This window comes from Pogonomyrmex barbatus, unplaced genomic scaffold (assembly GCF_055798465.1).
Source record: "Pogonomyrmex barbatus isolate J1 unplaced genomic scaffold, ASM5579846v1 scaffold23, whole genome shotgun sequence".
Lineage (NCBI taxonomy): Eukaryota > Metazoa > Arthropoda > Insecta > Hymenoptera > Formicidae > Pogonomyrmex > Pogonomyrmex barbatus.
In genome coordinates, this window is record NW_028297120.1 from 12,753 (window position 1) to 28,155 (window position 15,403).

The 15,403-nt window shown below is 27.5% G+C and overlaps 2 protein-coding genes and 1 pseudogene across 5 annotated transcripts; 2 read left to right on the forward strand and 1 right to left on the reverse strand.

The window, feature by feature from the left end:
- Positions 1–722: 722 nt before the first annotated feature.
- LOC148936320 (corrinoid adenosyltransferase MMAB-like) lies at positions 723–1,592 on the forward strand (annotated as a pseudogene). Its single transcript, XR_016139620.1, has 2 exons — positions 723–834; positions 990–1,592. The product of XR_016139620.1 is annotated as a corrinoid adenosyltransferase MMAB-like (transcript).
- Positions 1,593–2,374: 782 nt separating this feature from the next.
- LOC148936321 (aminopeptidase N-like) lies at positions 2,375–11,110 on the reverse strand. 2 transcript variants are annotated; one of them, XM_089078510.1, is made up of 12 exons: positions 10,518–11,110; positions 9,201–9,297; positions 8,065–8,514; positions 7,705–7,888; positions 7,282–7,438; positions 6,946–7,027; positions 5,847–6,190; positions 4,890–5,170; positions 4,492–4,673; positions 4,037–4,378; positions 3,852–3,921; positions 2,375–2,919 (listed from the first exon to the last, which is right to left on the reverse strand). In XM_089078510.1, the coding sequence occupies exons 1-12, from the start codon at positions 10,657–10,659 to the stop codon at positions 2,785–2,787; spliced, it is 2,466 nt and encodes an 821-aa protein (XP_088934636.1). In that variant the 5' UTR covers positions 10,660–11,110; the 3' UTR covers positions 2,375–2,784. The 2 variants fall into 2 exon arrangements, with proteins under 2 accessions (XP_088934636.1, XP_088934635.1); XM_089078509.1 differs by having other exon boundaries at positions 9,201–9,817; positions 10,518–11,109.
- Positions 11,111–13,106: 1,996 nt separating this feature from the next.
- On the forward strand, positions 13,107–15,394 carry LOC105424680 (large ribosomal subunit protein uL5). Of its 2 annotated transcripts, none has more exons than XM_011635036.2 (5): positions 13,107–13,258; positions 14,131–14,319; positions 14,425–14,574; positions 14,654–14,801; positions 15,216–15,394. In XM_011635036.2, the coding sequence occupies exons 1-5, from the start codon at positions 13,253–13,255 to the stop codon at positions 15,341–15,343; spliced, it is 621 nt and encodes a 206-aa protein (XP_011633338.1). In that variant the 5' UTR covers positions 13,107–13,252; the 3' UTR covers positions 15,344–15,394. The 2 variants fall into 2 exon arrangements, with proteins under 2 accessions (XP_011633338.1, XP_088934641.1); XM_089078515.1 differs by lacking the exon at positions 13,107–13,258 and adding an exon at positions 13,457–13,479.
- Positions 15,395–15,403: the final 9 nt, after the last annotated feature.

The window sequence follows — 15,403 nt, forward strand, 5'->3', positions numbered from 1 at the left end:
AAGAAAAAGTCTATATGCAGTGTCTACAATGAAGTCTTAAGGCAGACTCAAGAAATTGACCAATCATAGTCAGCTATTCTTCGCAGTTATAATGCGATTATGATTGGCCAATTTCTCAAATCTACGTCTTGAAGTGGCATTGTAAAGGCTGCTATAGTCAAAGCTCTATACATCTTTCCTTTTTTTTTTTTTTTTTTTTTTTTTCGTACGTAAGTATCGGTCCACAATAAGTATTTAATCTTTAAGTCGTAAGAAATTAACCAATCATAGTCGATTATTCTTTTCATATTCGATTATAATTGGTCAATTTCTTACGTCTTAAAGCTTAAATCACCTATTGTGGACCGACACTTACAAGATAGAAGAAAGAAGATGAACGATACAATTTCAGCTAAAAAGAATAGGGTTGCCGTATAGCTCCAAAGCGTCATATATTTTTATCGATATGTTATATATATGTCGATATTATCGTATGCCGAAGGATTACAAAACACGTTTGAGAGTTATAAATTCGAAAATATAATCATCACGGTCGTAATTGTATATTTGTTATCTCGTTTTATATTCTGCGTTAAACATTCTTCGATTTTACGTGTGATACCACGCATGGAACTTCTCTTTTCATTTACCTTTATCAAAGTAACTACGAACTGTCTTGTTGCTCGTTAATTTCGTATCAATGCGTTATTGATGATCGACAAAAAAACGTTGATAATTATTATCACTAGCTGAAATTATTGACGCGCAAAAAAAAATAGAATTGATCAGAAGCATGTGGAAAAAGTCTACTTTCATATACAAGAGCGGAGTGCAGTGTATATCTTTAAGACACAGGTACGCGTTTAAATATTAACCTCAAAATGCACCATGAGACATGTAATACGTAACTTTGCCAACAGAAGCGATGTGCTATGTAATGGATGATAACAATAAAATGTTACATTGAAATAATATATACTATTGATTTACTGAAGATGACATCGTTGCAGCGGTACCACGACATCGAATGTAGCCGAGGTAGCGGTGTTCTCGCGAGATGGTGACTCCGGATTAACAATCACAGACACATACGAAACCAAAGGATGATATGATTTTCAATGCCCTCAGAGCAACCGACGAGTTGTCGTCTTACATAGCGAGGGAGTTTGCCAGTGATGGAAAGATTGAACATTCATATATCGACAAGCTTAAAAGAGTTCAAATGATCTTGTTCGATCTAAGCCATGCCATATCAAAGTCGGTACCTGGGAAAACCAAATTGATTGGAAAGCAAACATATCAAAGATCTGGAAGAATGGATTCTTGAACATGCGAATCAATTTCTTCTTCCTGAAGATTATATCATTCCAGTAATTGTAAATATTACAATAATTTTATATATAATATATATATATATATTAGGGTTGAAAAAATTATTTTTATTAAAATAACTTGTTACCGTTACTCATTACCAAGTAAAAAAAAAAATAACTAGTTACCATTACTATCGTTACTGTTATTACTAATTCTAAAGCATCTCGTAATCGTTACATTAAAAAAAAAAGTAAGTACCATTAGCAATTTGTTACAAAACAAAAAAAAAAAAAAGAAAATCGATAACGACATTACAAGTAATGCGTTATTTCTCAACCCTGATATATATATATATATATATATACACACACACACACGCACGCACGCACGCACGCACGCACGCACGCACGCACACACACACACACACACACACACACACACACACACACACACACACACATCAGATGTAAATTTAAAGTTGTAGACAATGTCTACAACTTTTAGAACATTTAGACAATGTCTAAATGTTCTTCAATTCAAAATTTTTAATAATATTGTTAATAGAAGATTCTATTATATATTTCAGAAATTTTTATAGTATATAATCTTACATTTTTACGTTATTCAAAGCAAATAAATGTTGATACATATTTGTTTATTTTTGCAGAAGTTTAATGAAATATTTTTACGGTTCTTCGAATAGCTTCTGAATTGCATCTAAAATTAAAATATATTAATAAATATAAATTAAAATATATAATGACGCTACTGATTCCTATGTTAAATTTATTTAAAAATACAACTTATCTTTACGATAGATAAACAATAAATAATTATTTAAATTAATACTTTAAAATTCTCTAAGGATAGTCCAAGTATTTAAATCATTTTGTCAATTGTATTCATAAAATTTCAAATATTGGGGATTGCAGTGCCAATTATAATATTTGAAATTTTGAATTAATTATCAATATTTATGCCATTCTTCGTTAACTATCTTGTAATTCTTTTCGTAAAGCGCCATATTCAATTTCGAAATAAGATTAGCGGACTAGTCAAAGATAAGACTAATGTAAAATCGTTAGTATTATTTGACGTTTATTATATGCATTTACATACATTTACAGACATCGTTTACGCTTCTTAGTATATCATAGTATTATTAATGATTATTATAAAATTAACTATGTATAAAAATAGTTTATAATAATATTAATAATATTTTTTAAAGTAATCTAGTCTAACATAAATGCAAGAAAGATGCGAATACGGATATGTATCTATTCTAACAACCAATCACAACTCACAAAATGATAAATCCTAAATTGTATTCCGATTTTCTCTAACAGTATTGAAAATCTATAATATTTGACACGAATTACGGATACAATTTTAGTACTGGTAATAATATCAAGATGACTCATAAAGCAGAATAAATTTAATGCAACCTTCTCTTATATAATCCATTATATCTTATATAATCCATCCAAGCTAAAGTGGATGGATCATCATACATACTTCACTTATAGTACCAACATATCGTTTCCTGAGACGCATATATATTTTGTATTCGTAATTGAACTGAAGTAATGAATTAGTAAGATTCTTATGAATCCATTCCCATACCTGCAACATTAGCATGGTCATGTTAAATATGCATATATTTTGCAAATTTAATAATTTTATTTAAAAAAAAATTGTAATATGAAACATGATATTATATAATAATGTTATAACATTACTTGTGTATTATACGTGTATTCGTTTATGTATTTTTTTACAGACTATCTAATCATTATTGACAGAGAGCTTATGTGCAGATAAAAACGATTTTACTGATAATAAATAAAAGAATTCGTACCGCGTCGCGAGTTTTATAATTAATAAAAAGTTATCGATTGATAAAAAGGTAGGAGCGAATTTGGAGAGGCAGTTCAATATTACGCGTATTTACAATTGTTAGGTATACAATGAGATGTTTTGGAGTTTGATCTACAAATAATGCACTATTCGCTTATTTGCACATATTCAAACATCTCGCAGCGTTTCTAATAATAATGGAGGGCTTCCTCTCCTAAGCATATGTATATTCACGAATTTTTATTAATTAATGATTTACTAGCAATTGGGAAATACGAAAAATACAGGACTTTTTATCCTATTTTGACAATGCTACTTGCATACAGACTTGTGTCATGAAGTATAAATGATCTTTTATATCACACGTGAGAGTATATCAAGTTTTAGAAAATACAGACGTTATTGTTTTCGTGTAAATAACATAATTTTTTAAATTTTTATGTTGTTTGAAAGGAAATAAAAATATACATTAAAAATTATTCATTTTACCGATTTTTATGAAATAAATAGAAATAGAGTATTATTTTCCTTATGTTACATTTATAAGTTATTCATCTGATTTCCTAAACAACAAATTCTCAACAACATTAAAGTAAAATTTTTGTAACATTATGACATATAAAATATAATCATAAAAATCATCAAAAAATCATAATTTAAAGAAAAGAACAAGAATTATTATGCATAATAAAACTTACCTTACAGAGTGATTCACTAGAATAGGTATAATTTATAATATTAATTAATGCTGCGGTTGTACTCATCTCTCTAAAAAAAAATTTGCATGTAATGTAATACAAGAAAATAATGTAATAAAATTTTAATTGCATTAAAATGAAAAATTTGCATTAAAAATTTAGAATTTGTGAAAACATGTTATTACTTAGGTTTGATTTTTTCCAAATTGTTTAATAAAATGTTATTCATTAAGCCATTTGCATGTCTCTGAATAACATAATAAAACAGATCAATATTGTATTTAGTAATAGTGATTGTCCTTGCATTATCTTCTGTATAAGCAGATATGTAATCATTTTTGAACGTTTTTAGCAAAGACACGAGACTAGAAATATCATGATAGCAAGCGACAACTTTAAACACATTTAGATTTTTAATTTTCAACATTGCATCCCAATCTTTAAATAGTTGGTCAAGAGAAATATTAGATACAGATAAACCATTACAGAACGTCCATTCCCTCCACCATGGTAATAGTTTATTTTCTCTGAAACATTTTATCACAAAATTAATATAATTTATAGTTTTACATTTTTATTTAAAGTAGGACGTGTATTGCAAATATTGTAAAAATATTATAACAGAAGAATTAATAATTACGTTGTATTTGACAAATGCCATTGCAATTTAAATTCAGCGTGTTTTTTGCATTCGCTATCACCGAGAACACATGCCCATTTTAGAGCTTCTTGTCTTAAACATTTAATGAGACTGTCGTCGTTAGGTTTTTCCTCGTACCCAATCTTTTTAAGAAGCGGACCCAGTTGCATTAGTAGATTCCTCTAAATATTGTGAAGTAACATAAAGATAACATTAATTATTCAAAAAATTTTAAGCTGAATCTTGTAGACACATAACAAATTTTATTTTTCTCAATTAGTTACATTATATCTTTTAGAGAAAGATTTAGATTATTATAAATAAAATATCAATATTTTGAACATAACAACATAAGTTGTTATGTTCAATAAAATTTTCCTTGCTGAAATCGCTTTTACCTTAAAGGTTATACTTTCGGTATCATAATACGGTAGAATGTATGACATGTGCTCAACAGCTTTAAACATAGGATACCATGCTACATAGTCCGTTTCCGACTTTAGGTAGCTTGTGGCTTCCCAAAATACAGAAACATTTAATTCGCCTGATATTAATAAATGGAACGTATCGTCGATGATTTGAGCACGATTTAAGACATTAATATTTGTATAATTCTCAGAATTAAGATAACTTACAATTCTTAACCAACTTTCCCTATTATAAAATACACGGTAATATCCTATCATATAATAAATAAATATTATTAATAAATATTATCATTAAATTGTATTAAATTATAATGTAATTGGTGTTAAGTAGAGATGGAATATCATTAAATGTTATTTTTATTTTTAAATGTGATTAAAAATACTTTCATTAGGTAATAATTAAGCTTGTATTATAAATAATAAGAAATTGATATTTACGAACTGATATAATATTGAATTTTATTGTCGAATTCTGCAGACCATTTACATTTAGTTGACAATTTGTTTACAACTATTTATAACTACTTTTATAACTATATGTTTATAACTACTAACTACAATTTGTTTTGTAGAAATAAATTAAAGTTTTAGAAAAGTTAATCTTTTTTCATAAATATTTCATGTCAGAAAGAATTAGTCCAAGAATTTCATCAAAAATGTGAATACGGTTATTAAACAAAATATGTTAAATGTAATTCATTTTCAAAAAAATAATTGTAGCCAGATTAAAATCTTTAATAGGCAGTTCTAATTTACTTTAAATGTATTTTAATTTAATTTTAAAGTCAATTTTAAAATATGTTTTATTTAAGAACTCTGTTATAGAAATAAGTAAAAAATTTTTCCTTTTCTATAGTTAACAGTGTACATAATACAAAATAAATGAATTAATGATATTCCACATTAAAGTATTTGATCGTTATTTACCTGTTTGTTGCTGATTAATTATTATAAATTGACTATCAAGACAGTCAGGATAATATTTTGCAAGAAAGTGCTTTTGTTCCCGGGTTAAACAAAAGTTAGGTAAAATTCGTTTTAAATTTATATACACTTGATTTGTTAATGGTACCGTCCAGTACCAGGGTTTGGAAGCGGTTTCTATAACAATTTGCGTCCCTTCAAAGGTTTCCGTTACATTAAGAATAGGATATTGCTTTTCTTGTATCCAAGGATTCATCAAGCCTTTTACATTAATTTTTTCCAAATCCATAGTTTGTGAATCATAGACAGATTGCATTACAGTCCAAAAATCGTCCAAACTACCCGTCCTTACAAAATTAATGTATAAAAATTAGTTCTATTCACAATGTATATTGTGTAATCGAGACATTATCAGAGGAAAAACATAATTCTCTGTATGTATAACATAAACACAAATTTATACAATTTTTATAATACTGTCAAAAGGCACGCATAGTTCGCATCATTCGCTCAGTTTAGTTCTTGTGGTACAGATGCCCGTGATTTTATTTGCGCAAATCTCCGGTGTAATTTATGTCTCAAAGTCTGAATAGCGATTAGACTGATTGAATTTTAGTTCATCATCAGGGATCATTGAATAACAGATAGATAAATTTTATAATAAAAATTTTATAATAAAAATTTATATAAAAAAAATTTTATAATAAAAATGTTTTTAATTTTTATCATTATAATCTACAATCAAAAATACATATGACAATATATTTGAAAAATAATTACATTATAAATTTTATTGCTGATTAGTCATTTATTTCGAATAACAAATTTTAGATAGAAAAACTTCCTACTTATTTTAACACATTTAAATTTTTCTTATTTTTTTCTTATTTCGAGAAGTAAGAAAGTATTTGAGAATATAATTTTATATGTAGTAATATAGTTGTCATACTTCGTAAAAATGGTGAAGAATATAGGCATAGAATATGGCAAATCATTATTTACATTATATAACCTTACATTATGTGAAAAATGAAGAAATGAAAAATTATTCATTTGACAGAAAGGAAAAGAAAGGAAAGACCCAAGACATGAAAATACTTACTCTCTTTTTATATACGCTTTAATTCCTTTCTGAAAAATTTCATCACCTACTGTATGATGGAGCATACGCAATATAGAAGGTGCTACGACAAATAACCATTATGAGATCAAACATGCAAGAAATTATACCGACGCTAAATTTATGAAAGTTCTCAGAAATCTTGATAAGCCTACAATTAATTAAAAACTTCTATGTTTTTGGAATATATTTGTTTTAGAATATGTCTTTATTTATTTTAGTGAATAAAAAAAAATACGTAAATTGAAAAACTTATTTTTGGTATCTTAAATAATTTTACATGTTTTGTTTTAATTTTATTTATCCAGTACTGTATACCTTTTATGTAATAAGTGAAAGAGAAGAGAGAATTAATTTCAGAGATACTGTTAACTTCTGAATCAAGAGGATTCATAACTTGTGAATCGTCTAGACGGAGAGATTCTTGTTGAGTCTGGACTACAAACAAATCCAACATCCGAGTATCTGGCATAGTCTAGATATTACAAGTATAGTCACGGAATAATTAATTATTAATTATCAGTTTATTATCATTTGACTAATAACCATTAACAATATAATTAAATTATTATAAATAATAATTTTTATAAAAGATGTTACATGAATGCGACAAATTTCTTTACGTTTAACATAAATATCATTGAAAATATTGGAAGAATATTCTTTCTCTCCGTGTATGTCTTCAAATAGAACTTATATTTAGTTTTCTTAAAAAGTATTATCGCATACATGAGGAAATACCTGATTGATTATGTACACGCCGAACAACGTAGCAATACCCTCGTTCAACCACATGTAAGACCACCATGATGGACTAACCGCAGTACCAAACAATTGGCCTACAATTTTACGTCCTATTATACGTGATAACTCTATTCTGCGTGCAATTGGATGTATCTCTTTATAGTAAATAATATCTTCAGCTCTGAAAACAACAACAACGACGATATCGTTATATCCATGTCACAAATATTCACAATACACCATCTTCTATTAATAACACTGCCTATTATATATTCTAATATTTATAACGTGTTTCTATTCTACAATTGTTTTATTATAAAAAATATAGAAATTAATTTCTTTAAATGCATATACTACCTGTAAAGTATGAACTGCAATTTGTCCACGCTATCATCTCTCAAACCTACGATCGCGTATTGATTTTCTAATAAAAATCTTTTTGTTTGTGGCGATATAGATTCAACAGTGACATTTTCCATTAATTCAAAAATTTTATCCCATTGCATTTTTATCCATTCTCTTTTCCATGATTTGAGAATAATTTTATTTTTTTCTTGTTTGGGAAAAATATGAAGATAATTATTTTTATCAAGTAGCAAAATTGCTATACGGTACGTAGGTATTTTAGGAGTTGTAACAAAACGTGTCATCGTCAATGTTGAGAGAAGAAAAGGTGTATTTGAAAAAACATTGTAATGTTCAGGATATTTTATAGCAATGGTAAATTTAGCTTTTATTCCCGGTTCGTCCCAACATGGAAAGAGACGTCGCATTCCTATCACTGAGTTACTTGTTGCGATAAGCCATCTAAAATATTTAATTAATTTTATTAGTGTTTATTAGTGTTATGAAATGAGATAATTCTTTATTTTTTAATAGCAATGGAAATTAATATAAAAAATGAGAAGAGAGCAAATATATTTTAAAATTAACATTTTTTTATATTTTATTAGTACAAGACAAATCCTTTTCTTCTATTACTTTTTTACAATTTATATACTTATTTTAATAGGCAGTTATGTCTATAGATCATGAATAAATGTTAAAAGATTTGAATTAAAAATTCTATTTTATATACGCGGGCAATATTTATATAGAATTTATTTAATAAAACATTTTTAAAGAAGGAATAATATCATTTTAAACATCATTACGTTCATAATTTTTTGCAGAATGTTTACATTCATTAAGTACACATTTTGTAACAAAACCAAAGTTCCTTTCAAAACTTTGTAAATATCATGACATTACTTTTATACATATTTAACGAACTTTCATTATCATGCAATGTAAGTCATTGTAAACGATGAATTTCTAATAGTTAATAGACTTTTTTAACTTTTGTTATATAACAATTGTAACAATTGTAATAAATATGTTCGCATAAATGGTTTTAGATATCAGGCATGAGTATTAGTTTTCAGTAATTAAGGAACATAAATAATGGAATTTTCTTTATTATTACATAATATAATATGTATTTTCTTACTTACTTTTTATGTCCTGTCGCATTTATATATGGTATCTTGATAAATCCTCCGACATCATTATCAATGACACCTTTATAGCTCATGCTCAAATTATATTCACCTGGATATAGGGTATCAATAAAATCCAAGACGATAATTTGTAGTTCGTGTATATAGTTAAGATTACTTATCGCATACATTTTTATTTCTCCATCAATAATATCAGTTAACATGCAACTAGTTATTTCTAAATTTGCTGAATGCAGGTTTATATTTTGTGTAGTTTTATTAATCAGAATGGTAATGTTACTCATTCCAGAGAAGCTATCCTCTTCTGTATTTAATCTTAAATCAATTTTGTATTCTTTTGGTATTATAAAATCAGGCAAACGAAAATTGATAAGTACTGATTTAACATGTTCATTATACGTTGTAGACATTATGTGAGCGTGTGTATCGTTGGATATGATTTCTGTTTTTTCTGATCTCCTAGTTCTCCTAGTTGTTTTTGGTCTGTCTGTTTGCTTGTTACTTATTGTATGTTTGTCGAATACATTTTCTTTATGTTGATAAAGAGCCGTAACGTAACTTAATATTAAACTTCCATATAGTAACAATTTTATTAATTCCATAATATTCATCTAAACAAATTTTTCATTTACAATAATGTATTTTTTACAAGAAACAAAAATATGAAGTAAAATTATATCTTATAAATTTGACTTCTGCAAAACTATAAAACCATAAGTATATGTTTTTATATTGATGGATTTTTTAGCACAATAAAGAATTAAACACAATTAAAAAGGTCACAGCCTCTCTTCAGAAGCAGTACCTTAAGTTCTAAATATCTATATATATAATAAATTAAATTACAATAGTAATATAATCCACTACGCGCCATTATTTTTAGCAGACTTGTAACGTATCGATTCTCAAATTCAGTATGCAAATTTTTGATATCGATTAAACGTTCCTTTCATTATGTACTACATCGAGAAAAAAATAGAAATAGAATCGTTTACTAATATTATAAGAACTAATATTATATTAATTATAGTTTACTAATATTATATATTTATTATATCGCCACATTTATAACGAAGTGAAATGATACTTCTTATCTTAAGAAAGACTTTTAACGTTAATAATAATTTTAAAAGAGGAATTTCATGTAAACTATACTTGTTTTGGAATACTTCTACATTTGTAAAAAGATTATATTTATAAAATATATATATATATATATATATACATATTATTTTATTGATTCAATTTATTAAAACTGTAGGTTAATAGATATTTAAAATGGTTATAATAATTGGTTCAAATTGTATTTACCATTATAAGTGATAGAAAATGATATTTTCTGAATCACGATCTCTCTGCTTCGACAGCTCGTTACAAAATGATGATTGTGCCAACAAACATCGATGCGTATAAAGGACATCATAATAAGTAGTGGGAAATATAAATATAACATATCATTATTTTGAACTAAATTCAGATCACAATTAATTTTTTGCTGTTATATATTTAAATGTATTATTAAAATTGATTTTAATACAAATTAAACTAACAATGAAAAATGTATATTGAAATATTTTTCTTAAAATTTATTAATATAAAAATAAGAAAAACGCAATTAAATGTAAAAATTCTTGAAATCTTCTTACACAAGTGAATGTATTATTAACGGATTAATCATAATTATTAAAGTTTATTATGAGTCGTAGGATTAAAAATATACATTAAATAACCATGTTATTGGATTGTGTTATTGGATTTCCTATTAAAAATATAAGGAACGTCCCATATGTTTTACATTTAACTGTATATAAATTATATTATTGTTTATTGCTAATAAAATGTTTTTATATTGATGTGTGTATAATATACATATTGACTAATCTTTTGTGATTCTTCAGGTCAGGTTGGATCTATCCTTCGTTGCCCCTGGCCACGTTGCTCTATCTATCCATTTGGTCACGTAGCCAGAACTTCTGGCCATATATAGCCAGAGATAAGGAAGAAAGCATACTCCTTCAATTATCGGCTAATTATGCCGGCAAATTCTTTGTTCGACGCGCGCACGACGGTCATACAATCGTGTCGATCACGAGGGCCATTTAACATTAATAAAATATGAAATTTGTAATAAAATCTTATAAAATTATATAAAATTTTTAAAGCTAATATAATTAATACCGCGTTTTTTGTGTAGTACGCGTGATTAGTCTTCGATTTAAAATAAAGAAACTCGATTACATAAAAAAAAAAAAAAAAAGAAAATAATAAGAATAGAAATATAAAAAAAATGATTTTAATCATTTTCATATACATAATTAATATACAGGATATTCCACAGCTATGGAGGACTATTTTCGGGTGTAGATAGAGCGGGCTAAATTCAGTCGAAAAGTCCTTTACCATTTTGCAATTTTCGCAATAGTTAACGAGTTATTAATTCTTAAAAATCATCGTATTAGTCCGTATTGGCCCACTGGCAAATGCAAGCGCGCGATAAGATATTCCCGCCCATCGTTGTTAGGCGCGCGAAGAATTTTTTTTCTTCAAGTGATAGTTATAGCTAATATATTGAAGAAAACAATTCCTCGCGCGCCTAGCAACGATGATCGCTGGGCGGAATATATTTTTATATATATTTTTTATTATGAGTAGTCCAGCTTAATAGCTGGCCCCTCTCAACTTTGAAATTTCGACGATTTCCTAGCTGCTAAAGGCTGGAGTAACAAAATTCAGATTTTGCCATATTTCGAAAGTGTGAGGTCTGTAGAATATATTATTATTAAATTCGACCGAGTGACAAAATATCTTTATTTATTTGTTATAATTACAACGTCTCAAATTTGACTCTCCGACACGCTATACAAATAAAATAGAATAAATAAAATAAAATGCATTAGATAAAATTATTCTTGTAATGTTTACTTTGAGACAATATGTGCAAAAAAACTTAACTTTAACACATACACAAAAATTTAACTTTTGAGTATGAATGTATTGTAAAAATTTTAGCTGCTATGCGCATGAGCAGAATGGTTAGAAAGAAAGAGATGACTCTCTGTCATCATGCTATTCCGTTCACGTTTCTGCTTATAGGCGTATTGTGGCAGTGCACGTTAGTCCAGTATTATTATGCTGGATTCAGACCAGCGCGATGACGCGACACGCGATGCGCGATATCCAATGAGCGTATAGCTTTTCCAAAAAGAGCTGTATCTGAATCCAGCATTATTTGGAAATTCAAGACCGTAGTAATAAAATATATAATTTTGTAGAAACAAAAGATATTTACTATTTAGCTCATAATGATAAATATTATAATAATATTATTGTAGTAATAAAATTTTTGTCATAATTAATATTTTCAGAACTTTCATACACAGAAAAGTTTTTAATTAAGCAGAAACAAAAATATCCTGAATTACTACGGTCTTGAATTTCCAAATGAAACATCTTCGACATCTTTGCGAGTTATGATGGGTTCGGAACACTTCTCGGTTTAGTTATATGGCAGCCAACATGTAAAAAAAGAAATAAGCCAAACTATCACCGTTTGAAATATATCCATAGTGTGTTTTGAACGCACTCTAAGGGCCTATCCAGACAAACTAGCATAAGGAAAATTATCCAATCGCATTTTACATGTCTCTTTATGATAGAAATGCGATTGGATAATTTTTCTTATGCATTATAATTATGCTACTATGCAAGTTTGTCTGGATGGGCTCTAAACAACACTATGGCTGCATTCTGATATTCACTGCCAGTACTGAAAATATATAGTTCAGGTCACGTATATTATAGATTTTCAATACTTGCAGTAAATATCGGAACGCAGTCTATAGCTCCTCTATGGCCTGTTCTACAATGCGTTGCATGTGACGTCGCAAGCCGCAAGCCACAAGAATTGACCAATCACAGACGAATGTGGGGAGAATACTTGATTGTGTCGGCCTATCTTACGGCCCACATCCACGCCAGCGACACACGACTCATTGTAGAACAGGCCTATGTGAAACTTTGGTTTTTGCGGTCCTTGATTTCTCAACATGGCGGTGAGTATGCGTTCCTTGTTTCAAAGAATCTTTTTAATCTGCATATATCCTTTGCATCATTAAGTTCTGTTAAATATCATTATCTAAAAATATAATTGACAAAATTATGCGCTATTGGTGATATCTATTTTTTTTTTATTGAAATATTGGTGTATAAAACTCGCTATGGCAGACAGGTGAGAGCGCACGCCTATTCTTAGACGTTAGACGATTTCAAACCGGTAAAACTATTTAACTTGCTTGCCAAATGAATACGTTTATATGATAAATTAGCTGTATGATATATTTTGTTTTAATTCACTAGTTTTGTGATTTTTAGTTTATTATAGATTAGATCAATTTGGTTCTCAAGTAAATGTCAACATAAGTATTTTCTGGTGTAATTAGTTTAGCCATTATTTATACATTTATAAATTTAATAATATTGTTTAAATTTAATAATATTCTAATTAATAATAATATTGCTTATATCCTATTAATTTTTATTTATGTAATGGAAATGTCTTCAAAACTATATAAGAGGATTAAAAATATATATTGTTAATAGGAACATTTCTTTTCTACGATGATTATTTTTAATATTTTTGTTGCAACAAATAATTTTTATTGTCTCATAAATATAAATATCATATAGCAATGTGATAGCTATTTTTTAAGAACATTTGTTTGATAGATTATTAATATGCGTAATATGTCAGATTTATTTAATATGCATAAGTAATTTATTAAAAGTATTATTTACAAACTATACTTGTTAACACTGAACAAAAAGTATTGAACTAAAAATGTTGACTCGTAAATTTATAATTCATGTAAATATTAATGTAATTGATATAAATACTTGATATTAATATTAAAAATAATAATTGTAGGACTCAAAGAAAGCGTCCGAAAAGAAGATTGAGAAAAAAATCGAAAAGAAGACTGAAAAAACCGTTAAAAAGGTAAAAAAAGAGCCAAAAGATGCATCGAAAAATATAATGCGGGAAGTACGAATCCGCAAATTATGTTTAAATATTTGTGTGGGCGAATCTGGTGATCGCTTGACACGTGCAGCTAAGGTAAATATTACATTATGATATAAGCATATTTTTATTTTATTTTATTAATTGAAATATTTTATGTGGCAATTAAATATTTGAAATTAACATACCTTTTTATAATAGGTGTTGGAACAATTAACTGGTCAACAACCTGTATTCTCTAAGGCACGATATACAGTACGATCCTTTGGTATTCGTCGTAATGAAAAAATAGCTGTGCATTGTACTGTTCGTGGTGCTAAAGCTGAAGAGATCCTCGAACGTGGCTTGAAGGTGAATTAAAGAATCTTTATAATTATTGTTCATACAATTTGTATTTATACTATAATCTTAATATATTATTTGTTTACAGGTACGTGAATATGAGTTGAGAAAAGAAAATTTCTCTGGTACTGGAAACTTTGGTTTTGGCATTCAGGAACACATTGACTTGGGAATTAAATATGATCCCAGCATCGGTATTTATGGTTTAGATTTCTACGTTGTACTAGGACGTCCAGGTTAGTCATAATAACAGTTTAATTGTAAATTGAAAATCTTAAATAATATTGCACATTATTTGCAATTCATAGATATCCTTGTTTTATAGTGATGTCTATTAAAATGTGCTAGAAAAAATGTTTCATATTTGCAACCCATGTCCACTTCATTTTACTGGACGTGTTACTTAATTGATACTACATTTTAAACATTAAGATATTTATATCTTATAGGCCTCTTCTTTGTCACTTATTGGAATACTAAAAACTTTTTCTTGTTTAAACTTCAAACTTCATACTTATTTCATTTTACAAATGTAGATTAGCTACAAAAAATAGATCTCTTAAATATAATAAAAAGGTGAAAGTTAAAAGCTTTATGATTTATATATGGATAAGTATAAACATAAATTATGAAATATGTTCTATTTATAGGATTTAACGTAGCCCATAGAAGAAGAAAAACCGGTAAGGTCGGCTTCCAACATCGACTTACCAAAGAAGATGCTATCAAGTGGTTTCAACAAAAGTACGATGGTATTATTATAACAGGAAGAAAATAAAAATACATATGTATTTTTTATTGTATGTCTTAGTAAATAAGTTAACAAAAATTATTTTTA

What these genes read in the sequence shown, in the direction of transcription:
- LOC148936321 (XM_089078509.1), bottom strand. An exon ending in AATGCGACAGGACATAAAAA is followed by an intron (nt 8,515 to 9,200) that starts GTAAGTAAGAAA and finishes TAAATATTTTAG; the next exon opens with ATGGCTTATCGCAACAAGTA. An exon ending in TTGGAAAAAATCAAACCTAA is followed by an intron (nt 3,922 to 4,036) that starts GTAATAACATGT and finishes ATTTTTTTTTAG; the next exon opens with AGAGATGAGTACAACCGCAG.
- LOC105424680 (XM_011635036.2), top strand. An exon ending in TCCTCGAACGTGGCTTGAAG is followed by an intron (nt 14,575 to 14,653) that starts GTGAATTAAAGA and finishes ATTTGTTTACAG; the next exon opens with GTACGTGAATATGAGTTGAG. An exon ending in CGTTGTACTAGGACGTCCAG is followed by an intron (nt 14,802 to 15,215) that starts GTTAGTCATAAT and finishes TTCTATTTATAG; the next exon opens with GATTTAACGTAGCCCATAGA.